The following is a 10,973-nucleotide window of genomic DNA, read 5'->3' as shown; positions in this document are numbered from 1 at the left end:
GTCCCCCGCTCACCAGGGAAACCTCCAGGCCTCTTGGGATTCCCACAGGCAAGCAGCTCCGGCAACTGAGCGTGACTGAAGGGAGCCCCAGGTCTGGCCTTGGAGGACACGCACCATCCACACAGCAAGGACCGCGAGATGTGCTGTCCAGAGGGCTGTGGGGTCACAGAGGGGGCCTCTCATCCAGTCCAGGGACTTCGGGGGGCAGAGGACACCCCGTGCATCTGTGGTTTGGGGGGGAGGGATGGGAACACACGCCCGTGGGGGCAGCAAGCACTCTGAAAGAAAGAACGCATCGAGCCACAGGCCTGGGAGCTGAGTTTACCTTCACTTTCCCGGATTAAAAAAATCTCCCAGAGACGAGGAATTTTGATCTAATTTTTTCTTTACTGGAGGAGTGAGCAGTAGGATCACCTGTGAGTTTTGGAAAGACGGCAGACTGCCACACGGGCGGTTGTGGGGAGGGGCTGGCTGTTCCGAGTCCTCCAGCCACCCCTCCCCCGGGTCGTCCGTCCAGAGCTAGCACGCGGCTTCTGTCCTCTTTCTGCACTGTCGGGGGGGGGGGGGGGGGGGGGGCAGAGCTCACCACACCTCTCGCCCCCCAGAGCCTTGCCGTTTATGAAACTCCCAGACCTGTGTTCCATCCAGCTCTGCTCTCTCTTCAGCCCCAGGCCCACGAGGCTAGAGGGCAGCCAGAGCCCTCTTCCAGGATGACCCCAGGCGGCCAAACCCACCCTATCTCACTAGGGGCTTCCTGCTTCGGCAAATAGAAGGGCCTACCCTCCTCGCCTGCCCCCCAGTGTCTCAGTTTCTCTCAGACCCGTCTGCTCGCCCCCAGGCACCCCTCCTGCCCCATGGCACTTCTCTACTGAAACAGTGATGGTTTCACTCTCTCCTCCCCCAGGTGGTAGAAATAAATAAACAAACAGAAACCAGAATGACTGCTGATGCTTCCCTACCTTCTTCAGGATGTCAACCAAACTCTCCAACACACCATGCGTTCAACACTTGTTGATTTATTCACCCAGGAGTGTGTACTGAGCTCGGCAGTGTGCGCAGCGGGAGGTGCAGAGAGGGGCCACGTCATCCGCCGTGGCTTGACAGAGGCAGGAGGACCGGAGCAGCTAAGACAGAGGACGGAGTGGGAACGGACAGAGACGCTCTGATGAGCAAAGAAACATGGGGGGGGGGGGTAACTGTCCCTTTTCAGACTGACAAAGGCCCAAAGAAAGGTCAACACCACGCCCATATGTTGAGTGGACGGCACAAGTTTTGTGGAGAACAGCTTGGCACTATCTGTCAACACAAACACAGCTTCACCTTCAAGCAGAATTTCCCCTCCTAGGAAGGGAGGGGAACCCAGACTATCCAGACACTTCTCTGAGCTCACAACAGAAGGGTTCTTGCTCTTGAAAAGACCAGACATCGCCTAATTCTTCATTAATAAAAGATCAATTAAGAAGTTACAAAAGAGGGGCGCCTGAGTGGCTCAGTGGGTTAAAGCCTCTGCCTTCGGCTCAGGTCATGATCTCAGGGTCCTGGGATCAAGCCCCACAGCGGGCTCTCTGCTCAGCGGGGAGCCTGCTTCCTCCCCCTCTCTCTGCCTACCTCTCTGCCTACTTGTGATCTCTGTCTGTCAAATAAATAAATAAAATCTTTAAAAAAAAAAGAAGTTACAGTGCACCTACACATAGGAGGAGGGCCTGGAGGTCTCTCTCTTTACATACATGTGTTTTCACGTGCAAACACCGTGTAACACGCACACCACCCCCAGCGTAATACACTCGTGTGCAGAAGAGAAAGGTGGCAGTGAGGGGGTCTCTCTTTTTACTTATTTAAATTTCATACAAAACCCACTTACTACTGCAGTAATAGGGAAAGAGGGTGGAGATTTTTCGGAACACAGCTGTGGGGGTGTGGAGGGAGGGTCTCCAAATCCCCTTGGTGCGGAACTGACCAGCTGGAGTGCTGCGGTTCACTCCCGTGATTCTAGCCAGATCCCTAGGCCGCCAGGCAGGGCAGACGTCTGGGGGGGGGGGGGTGGACAGCAACTCCCCGCCCCCCCCCACCCACTCCTTCCATGGGCAAGATCCGCAGGCTCCCGGACAGTCCTCTCCACCAGACGGCGCCAGAGGCTGGTAGCCATGGGGACCCTGGCCAGTGGGAGCACTTCCCAGCGGGATGGGGCTTCTGTCAGTCTAACCCCTTGTCTACACCCTCCGTGCTGCCCCATGGGGCCGGGCTTCCTGCCCAGCTGGGGCATCCGGCTCCGCCTCCTCCTGGAAAAACTATTTAGTTCGGGAGGTGCTGAGGCCGGGTCCCAGGCAGGCCCCAGACCAACCCGCCAACCAGACCACACACTGACCGGGGAGGCTCCCCACCTGCCAGGTGCTCCCTGCCCAGCCAACACCAAACCCACCGGCTGCTTCTCTCCTGACACCTGTCCACCACCGACGGACTCAGGTAAGAGCTCGCAGGTCCCCATGCCTGTGTACCTGATCACCAGGGCTTCCCAGTGGGGCTGGGGAAAGGGGCGGCGGAGGGGAGGGCCCTCGGTCCCCCACACCTGCCTGGCTCACACTCCCTCCAGCCCCGCCCGCCATGGCCCGACTCCTGACGGTTGCCTTCGGTTGCATCAGCCTCCTCTACCTGCTGTTCCCAGGCACCCTGCCTCGCAGCCCAGGCAGGACCCAGCGGCCTGTCCCGCCCAGGTGAGTGGGGTTCACACCAACCCAAACCGTGGCCCACAAGGAAGGAAACACGAATGCCCTGGGAGGACCCTCCATCACCCTGCCCAATCCCCTCCTCCCATTCCTCCAGCATTGGGGAACCCCCCACCTGCTGCTAGGGCCTACCTCCCAAATCAAGGGCCAGAAAATAAGCCTTCAGCAAATCCTGAGCAGGGCAAGAGGTCCCTCTGTGTCCCTCCCTCCTAGGGTGGTCCCTTCCCCCGCTGGTAGAGCAACCCTCTCTGGAGGCTGGATGGATCCCCGGGATTGCCTGCCTTTCCCCAGCCCCAGAATGGAGTGCTGGGAAGTGGGGGGTGATGCGGGTCATGAACATAGTGACCCACAGAGGCCAGCACTGCCCTTTGCCCGGGGAGGCATGTGCCCTGCACAGGTGAATGGCCTTGTGACCTGGGCTGCTGAGGTGGCTGGGAGACAGGACCCAAGCCCAGAGCTCCAGAGGGACCATGGGCTTCCCCTGGCCGTGCTCCAAGCTGTGTGTGTGGGGGGGGAGGGGTGCTGTGGGCTTCCCCTGGCCGTGCTCCAGGCTGCTGGGGAAACTGGGCTTCCCCTGCCCATGACCCCAGGCCTGTGTGGAGGGGAAAGCGGGCGGGTGTGGGGGGTCTCGGAAAAGTTGGGCCCCCGGGTTTACTTCCTCCATCCCCCTCTGCAGGGAGCCCCCAGCCAGGACCCCCTCCAGTGGCCTGAAGCCTCGTCACCCCGCACCTCGGCGTGTGGCCTGGAGGCTACAGCAAGCCCTGCATCTGCAGAGGAGCGCCAGCCGAGCCCCTGCTCTGGGGCGGTCTCTCCGGGGCGGGCCCCCCCGGCACCTGGGCCCCCGCAGGTCCCGAGCCCAGCTCCTGCGGGTGGGCTGCGTGCTGGGCACCTGCCAAGTGCAGAACCTCAGCCACCGCCTGTGGCAGCTGGTCGGGTCAGCCGGCCCACGGGACTCAGCCCCTGTGGACCCCAGCAGCCCGCACAGCTATGGCTGAGGTGGAGAGGGCCATCCCCACGCCTGGCCCCGCCAGGATGCTGCCCCTCCATCCCGGAGCTGCGCCTGGGCCCCCAGCCCCCCACCCAGCCCCCTCCCAGCCCCTGGACCTCCTGCACACCCTGGTCCCCGGAACAGCAAGCAGGCCCGGAGGCAACTCCCAGACCAGCCCAGCAGGTTCTGTAGCAAGCACCCTTACAGCTTCGGACACGGAGACCCACACACGGGTGTGGACCCAAGCAGATCTGCAGGCAGAGTCTGTACCTCTAAAAAGGGTTTCAGAGGGGCAGGGTCTGCCCGAGGATGTGGAGCAGAAGCCAGGGTGTCCCCCACCCGCCGCCGCATCCTGACATCATCAGACTCAGCTTGACTTTGGGCACTTTGACGGTCCCAGGTCCCCAGCCCTTCCACTCCCTGTGCCCTCGAGACTGGGAGGGCAGCAGGGAGGAGGACCCCACTGTGATCCCCTTCCCCAGGGCCAGGGTAAAGGGAGGACAGGCCCTGTTGCGAACTGTGTTGCTCCAGTTGCCAACTCTGGGGCCTGGGCTCGAGGTGAAATGGACACTCTTCCCTGGCTCTCTAGCCCAGTAGCTGGGGACCCTGGGCGAAGGCGTTGAGTTTCTGGAGGTTCACTGGGGCAGCATTCCCGGGCAGGTAGCCCAGCGAAGGCCCCTTCCCATCCCTCAGGGCAGGGCGGCGCTGGGGATGCTCTCCCCACCCTAGGAGGTCCCGTGAAGCCAGAACCATCACCACCTCCCCTGGGGGCAGGATGGCCAAACACGGGTGGGGGGGCACACAGGCAGCAGAGTCTCCCTGACCCCGCCCTGCACAGCCTGGAGACCCACTGGGGGCGGGCACGGGCACAGGGAGGCTGGAGCAGGCTCGTCAAGAATTTCGGGGGGCAGACTGCCCTTTAAAGGTTAGAGCAAGGTATTTGCCCCAGGTTGGGCCTCTAGGTTCGTTTTGGTTTGTGATCCCTGAGCCTTTGTTAGTTGGTCACTGATATCCACCCTCCCCCCTCAGGCAGGCATCACCCAGGATTCAGAAAGGTGGTTTCTTTTTTTTTCTTTTCTTTTCCAATATTTTTAATTTATTTGAGAGAGAGAGAGAGAGAGCGAGCACAGAGGGAGAGTGAGAGGGAGAAGCAGATGCCCAGTCGAGCACGGAGCCCGACATGAGACTTGACACGGGACTCAGGCCCAGGACGCTGAGATCATGACCTGAGCAGAAGGCAGATGCTCAACCACCAGAGCCAACCCCCACGGGCGTCCTGGAGAAAAGTGGTTTCTAGAACTCCGCACCAGCAAACACTCGCCGCACCTCACCTGTCAACATCTGTCAGTCACCCTGCGAGGAGAGCGCCAGCGTTCTCCCACCTCTCGAAGCAGAAACCACAGCCACAGAGGTCACGGGTGGGCAGGGTTGCCGGCAGCCCTGCTCCTCAGAGACCCTGGGCCCCCTACGGCTGGGAGACTCCTGGAGATGCCTGTCTGGGCTCCCACCCTGTCGCTTGCTCTCCTGGCTTGGGAATCGCCTGGCCAGAACAGGCATCGTCCCTCCGTGAGGCGGCAAGGGGACAGTTCAGGCCGGCTCCAGCCCTGCAGGGAGGGCGGGAAGCAGAGCACAGCAGGCCTGGAAGGCTGCCTGGAGGAAGCATCAAGGGTCCCAGGGGGAAGGAGCTGAGAGAGCCCAGGCCCTGAGTCCACAGGAGCCGTGGGTGTGGCGGGGGACCCACCCCCAAAAAGCCACTGAGAGAAGCTGGAACCAGCGTGAGTGAGGGAGGGCAGAGGAGGCCAGCGGGCCAGGCCTCAGAGCCACTGAAGGGTGTCATGTCAGCAGGGGCTGGCAGGGAGAGCAGGCAGGGAGAGCCTGGCAAGGGGGACTGGGGAGAAACGAAGAGGAGGAGTCTAGGAGGGTTGAACCGGTCGGAGCACCACGTGGCCAAGACACCCCCCTGCACCCGCCCAGGAGGCCAGTCCTGGGCCTGAGGATCGTCTTGTCCTCCACGTACGCTGTTCTTGCTGCCAGGGACACCCCCGCACTGGTCAGAGTGACCAGAACCCCAAGGTCCCATGCCATGTGCCCTGGCACCCCGCAGTGTGGGGAGGATTTTCCTCAGCGGGATGGACGGCGGAGCTCCGGGCATCCCTGTGCCGTGACACATGGCCTCCCAGTGGCCCCTGAGCTCCAGGCCACGCTGGGGCCTCCTACCCGGGGCCTCACTCGGACTTTCAGCAGCAGCACCCAAGCTCCCGCAGAGCCCACCAGCCACGTCCTCCTCAGACACACGCTGTGGGCTGTTCATTCGCTCCTTTTTCTGTGGGGGAAGGCTCTGGTCACCTCCCTGGAGCCCCCTCCATGCCTTCAGCATCAGCATCGTTTGCCGAGCACGAAGGAACGACAAACTGCCCCCTCCCCCGGACGTCACAGCGGGAGGAGGCAGAGGGGAAAGAACCTCCAAGGAAAACGAAGACAGACGCGTCACGCGCTGGAGAGCGCTGGGCAGGCCGCACGTCGCCGTCTTCACGGGGGCCAGCTCTGCCCCAGTTTATGCTCCGCACCCGCAGCCTTCTTGCCTCAGTGATGCGGAGTGCGGCTTTGACCCACACCCCCGCAGGTGGAGGCTGACACTTTGCGTGTCCCCCACTGACCATACTCGGACACCCCCCATCTGTTCTGAGAGCACCGGCCTTGCCAACTGGCGACAAGGACTTCTTTTGCTGCGTGTCTGCCTCCTCCTTGGGCACGGTCAGCTCCCAGGCAAGCGTGTGTCCTCAGTTAGGTTCCCACTGTGTCCGCAGTGCCCAGCCCCGGGTCACGCACGGTAAATGCCGGCTGGATTCACCTCTGCCCCGACTCCAGACCAAGCTGCTCACCTCAAATGCCAGACGAAGCGCCCACCCGTGACAAACCAGCCCCGGCTCCAGCAGGCCTCACCCAGTATTAGGAAGGATACCCCCCCCCCCCCCCCCCCCGAGATCCCATCACCCGGCCGGTCTTTCAGCAGGATTCCTGGAAGACAGCGTAGCGAGAATCCGCCCTACCCTCGAGATCTGCCCTCAGCAGCCTTCCATCCGCTGACCCCACTCTGCTGACCGGCAGCCAAGCCCCCGGCTGTCTTTGCCGGATTCTCTCTCCCCTATTGCAAAGGTGGTGAATAAACTCTTTCGCTCCTGTTCAGCAAGTGTGAGAATGACTCTTCCTAGGAGCCCTGCAGGTCCCAGAATCCCCAGGGCCTGAGGCTGATGGGTGGGGTCCGGGGTCTGCAAGACCAGCTGGGAGGGGCCGACGGTGGCCCGGGTGGGGTTTAAAACCCCTGTGGGGAGCGCCGGAGGCTGGCCGCCACTCAGGGCTACCAGAGCAGGTCAGTGGTTCAGGGAGGCCGAAGTCAGGGAGGGGGGGCTGGGCCGGGGTCGGGGCGCGGGGAGCGGCTCCCGTGCTGACGCAGTAACTTCGGAGGCCAGGAGGACGGTGGATGGTCACTCATTACCGAGGGCCAAGGCCAAGGGGCTGGGTGCTGTGCGGTCACTTATGTAAGCTGTGGGCATATATAGGGGCACCCGGCCTGGGGGACTCTCACCCACCTGCAGCTCTGCTCCGTCGAGATGAAGGCGGCTGTGGTGAGTACCCCAGACCCAGCACGGCGTGGCCCCACGGCGGCTCCCCGGTGCTGGTCGTCCCTCCCGGGAAGGAGCGGCAGCCTCCCACCCTCTCTCAGCTGGTTCCCACCAGTCTGCTGGTCCCGGTCAAAGGGCTCCCTCTTTCCTGTCTTCCTCCTGCTGTTTAGGCTTAGCGGGGGCAAGGGTCAGCAGCCCCACCCCTGGGCTCCCTGCAGACCCAGATCCCAAGGAGGAGATGCCGGCCGCTGACGCTGTGTGCTCGCACACGGCGTCCCAGGCACTCCCGCATCACCCTAGAAGCAGGCCTCTGGCTGACGCCCACTTTGCAGAGAAGGACACCCATGGCGAGGCTGCCTCCGATGGCGGGTGTGCTCGGGAGGGGCTGTGCCCTGCTGGCCACCGGCGTCCCTGCTGGTCCATCCCTTAGGCCCTGGTGTCCCCATGGGGATGGCCTCACTTCCTCATGGAGCTGGCATGGGGGTGAAATGAGCGTATCCCCCACCCGAGCAGGGCCCAGACCCTTCCCTGGTCTACCGGCCTGATGTGGACCCAGAGGTAGCCAAAGACAAGGGCAGCTTCCGGAACTACAGGGTAAGACCCCCCCCCCAGCCCCGGCGCCCCCCACCCCAGGCCCGTAGTTCTGGGGGGTGGGCAGCACCTGCCACTTTGCTCAGCTCAGGGTCCTCTCTTGGATGCTCTCCTCCGCATCTTTGGGGCCAAGTTTGGGAGACAGGACCTGTGGCCCCCTGAAGTGTGACGGGCAGGGACTGACTGGTGAGCCTGCTGGCCGACCTCTGCTTGCAGTCTGGCCCGCTCCTGGACCGTGTCTTTGCCACGTATAAGCTCATGCACACTCAGCAGACCGTGGACTTCGTCAGGAAGAAGGTACTTGGCAGCTTCCTCGCCTGCCAGCCCCCCCCTCCCCAGGTCAAACGGATGGATGGGGGGGGGGCGGCCCTGATCCGACCAATCTCATGGCCGTGCTGACCTCCCCTTCCTGGCCTAGCACACCCAGTTTGGGGCCTTCTCCTTCAAGAAAATGACTGTCTTGGACGCTGTGGACGTGCTGGACGGGCTGGTGGACGAGTCGGACCCAGACGTGGACTTCCCCAACTCCTTCCATGCCTTCCAGACCGCCGAGGGCATCCGGAAAGCCCACCCCGACAAGGGTGCGCCTCCCTCCCGTGGTGGGCTGCCGTGGGAAGGCAGATGGGTCTCGGCCGTTTCCTGGCCTCACCCCTGCGCCCCAAGCCTCCTCCTCCTCCTCCTCTGCCCTAATCTCACCATTCCCACTAGCCTGCTCTGTCCGTCTCCCTCCCAGACTGGTTCCACCTCGTGGGGCTGCTGCACGACTTGGGGAAGGTCCTGGTTCTGGCAGGGGAGCCCCAGGTAAGGGCAGGGGTGGAGGGGTGCCGCTGGGACAGCCGGGGCTCAGGGGTCTGGAAACCCACCAGGTGGGCCGGCCAGTCACACGCAGGGGGCTGCCTGTCCACAGTGGGCGGTGGTTGGAGACACCTTCCCAGTCGGCTGCCGTCCCCAGGCCTCTGTGGTTTTCTGCGACTCCACCTTCCAGGACAACCCAGACCTCCAGGATCCCCGATACAGGTGCTCCTCCCCCGCTGCCCGCCCGCCGCCTCCCCGCCTCGCTCCCACGCCCCTCACCCTTGTCTGTCCCTGCAGCACGGAGCTAGGCATGTACCAGCCCCACTGCGGCCTGGAGAACGTCCTCATGTCCTGGGGCCATGACGGTGAGGCCAGTCGGGGGCGGCGGTGAGGACGGTGGGGGCCCCGGGCGGGGGGCAGCACGGCTCTGGGAGCCCAGGAGTGACACCGTGTCTCCGGCAGAGTACATGTACCAGATGATGAAGTTCAACAAATTCTCTCTTCCCCCCCAGGTAGGTGGAGGGGAGGGGCCGTCGGCCGCTCCGCCCCCGTCCCCCTTCCCCCCTCCCCCTGTCCCGTCCCTGGCACTCGCTGGGCGTGGCTTCCTTCTGCCCTAGGCCTTCTACATCGTCCGCTTCCACTCCTTCTACCCCTGGCACACGGGCGGCGACTATCGGCAGCTGTGCAGTGAGCGGGACCTGGCCATGCTTCCCTGGGTGCAGGAGTTTAAGTACGGCCATCCGTGTGGGGGGCCGGGGGGGGGGCATGAGGGGACCGGAGGGGCTGGGGGCTTCCTCCTGAGGCCCTGTCCTTTCCCTGCTGCAGCAAATTCGACCTCTACACCAAGAGCCCAGAGCTGCCGGATGCGGACACGCTGCGTCCCTACTACCAGGGCCTCATTGACAAGTACTGCCCTGGGGTGCTGCGCTGGTGACCAGCCTGGCCGGCGGCCTGGGAAGATTGCCACCGCCGGGGGCTCCGCTGCTCACCCAGGTCAACGCCCCCGCCCTGACACTCTGCCCGGGGCCGATAAAGACCCTGCAGCCGCCTGGGGTCTGAGCTTCTGCCGCGGCGCCTGTCGCGGCAACAGAGAGCGTGTGGGGAGGCACGTCCTGGGCCCTCGCACACGTGTGCCCCGCCTCGCCCGCCACCACAGGCCTGTTGCTTGCCATGCCAGCTCTGGCCTCAGAGTCTGGGGCCGCCCTATCCGCCCTCACATTCTCAAAATAGTCACCAAATGCTCTGGGCTCCGAGTCCCTAAAAAAGCAAAATGAAGCAAAACACTCGATAGCGGGCACAGGTGACAGAAAACCTCGTGTAACACGTGTGCGGGACTGAAGGGCCATCCCTGTGAGCCCCGAGGTGCCACCTGTGTCTGGGCTTGGCCAATGACCTTCATAGGAGTGCCCCCCCCTCCCAGGACGGGTCCCTCAGTGCTGCGGGCCGTGCCGGCTTCGCACCTCCTCGCCACTTACTTCTCGTTGGTCCCGGGGGGGGGGGGTTCCCTGGGAAACCGCTGTGCTGTTCCCCCCCGCGGTGCTCGAGTTCCCTGGGATTCCCCGCTGACTGACGTGAGCGCATACGGGGGCTTCCTCAGATCCAGAGCTGGCTTGTCGGGGCCAGTGCTCCGGAGGCCGTCGCTAGTCTGCACCGGGCAGTAGAGGCTGTGCGGGTGGAACCCACCTCGTTCACACTAGAGCCCGAGACGGCAGAGCAGTGACCCCCCACCCCGGGCCACCCTCCTCGCTCATCTGAGAGACCTGGCAGGAGAGAGAAGTGCGATTTGGTTAGTCCCCCCAGGAAAGGCAAGTGGCCTCCTCACTCTTAACTTACCAGTTTGCAGGCGTTGGCTCCTAGCACCACGTGGAAGGTGATCTGTTTGCCTCTTTTGGGTTAAGAATGCGTAGATTTCAGGGGCGCCAGGGTGGCTCAGTGGGTTAAAGCCTCTGCCTTCGGCTCGGGTCATGATCTCAGGGTCTTGGGATCGAGCCCCGCATCGGGCTCTCTGCTCAGCGAGGAGCCTGCTTCCTCCTCTCTCTCTGCTTGTGATTTCTGTCTGTCAAATAAATAAATAAATAAATCTTTTAAAAAAATGCGTAGATTTCAGGGACACCTGGGGGGCTCAGTGGGTTAAGCGTCTGCCTTCGGCTCAGGTCATGATCCGGGGTCCTGGGTTCGAATCCCGCGTCCTGCTCTCCCTCTGCCTGCCACTGCCCCTGCTTGTGCTCTCCCTCTCTCCCTCCTTCTCTGCCA

At 63.1% G+C, this 10,973-nt stretch overlaps 2 protein-coding genes across 4 annotated transcripts; both read left to right on the top strand.

Moving 5' to 3' along the window:
- The first annotated feature begins 2,313 nt into the window (after nucleotides 1-2,313).
- Nucleotides 2,314-6,897, top strand: ADM2 (adrenomedullin 2). Its single transcript, XM_046010718.1, has 3 exons — nucleotides 2,314-2,463; nucleotides 2,591-2,711; nucleotides 3,400-6,897. The coding sequence occupies exons 2-3, from the start codon at nucleotides 2,602-2,604 to the stop codon at nucleotides 3,716-3,718; spliced, it is 429 nt and encodes a 142-aa protein (XP_045866674.1). The 5' UTR covers nucleotides 2,314-2,463; nucleotides 2,591-2,601; the 3' UTR covers nucleotides 3,719-6,897.
- Nucleotides 6,898-7,273: 376 nt separating this feature from the next.
- On the top strand, nucleotides 7,274-10,684 carry MIOX (myo-inositol oxygenase). Of its 3 annotated transcripts, none has more exons than XM_046010786.1 (10): nucleotides 7,274-7,337; nucleotides 7,845-7,928; nucleotides 8,142-8,222; nucleotides 8,374-8,506; nucleotides 8,659-8,726; nucleotides 8,833-8,942; nucleotides 9,018-9,085; nucleotides 9,183-9,232; nucleotides 9,338-9,450; nucleotides 9,546-10,684. In XM_046010786.1, exons 1-10 carry the CDS (start codon nucleotides 7,323-7,325, stop codon nucleotides 9,652-9,654), a joined length of 831 nt encoding a protein of 276 aa, XP_045866742.1. In that variant the 5' UTR covers nucleotides 7,274-7,322; the 3' UTR covers nucleotides 9,655-10,684. The 3 variants fall into 3 exon arrangements, with proteins under 3 accessions (XP_045866742.1, XP_045866740.1, XP_045866741.1); XM_046010784.1 differs by having other exon boundaries at nucleotides 7,276-7,337; nucleotides 8,344-8,506; XM_046010785.1 differs by having other exon boundaries at nucleotides 7,278-7,337; nucleotides 7,848-7,928; nucleotides 8,344-8,506.
- Nucleotides 10,685-10,973: the final 289 nt, after the last annotated feature.

The sequence above is a fragment of the Meles meles genome, chromosome 7 (genome assembly GCF_922984935.1).
Source record: "Meles meles chromosome 7, mMelMel3.1 paternal haplotype, whole genome shotgun sequence".
Classification (NCBI taxonomy): Eukaryota; Metazoa; Chordata; class Mammalia; order Carnivora; family Mustelidae; genus Meles; species Meles meles.
This window is presented reverse-complemented; position numbering and strand designations above follow the sequence as displayed.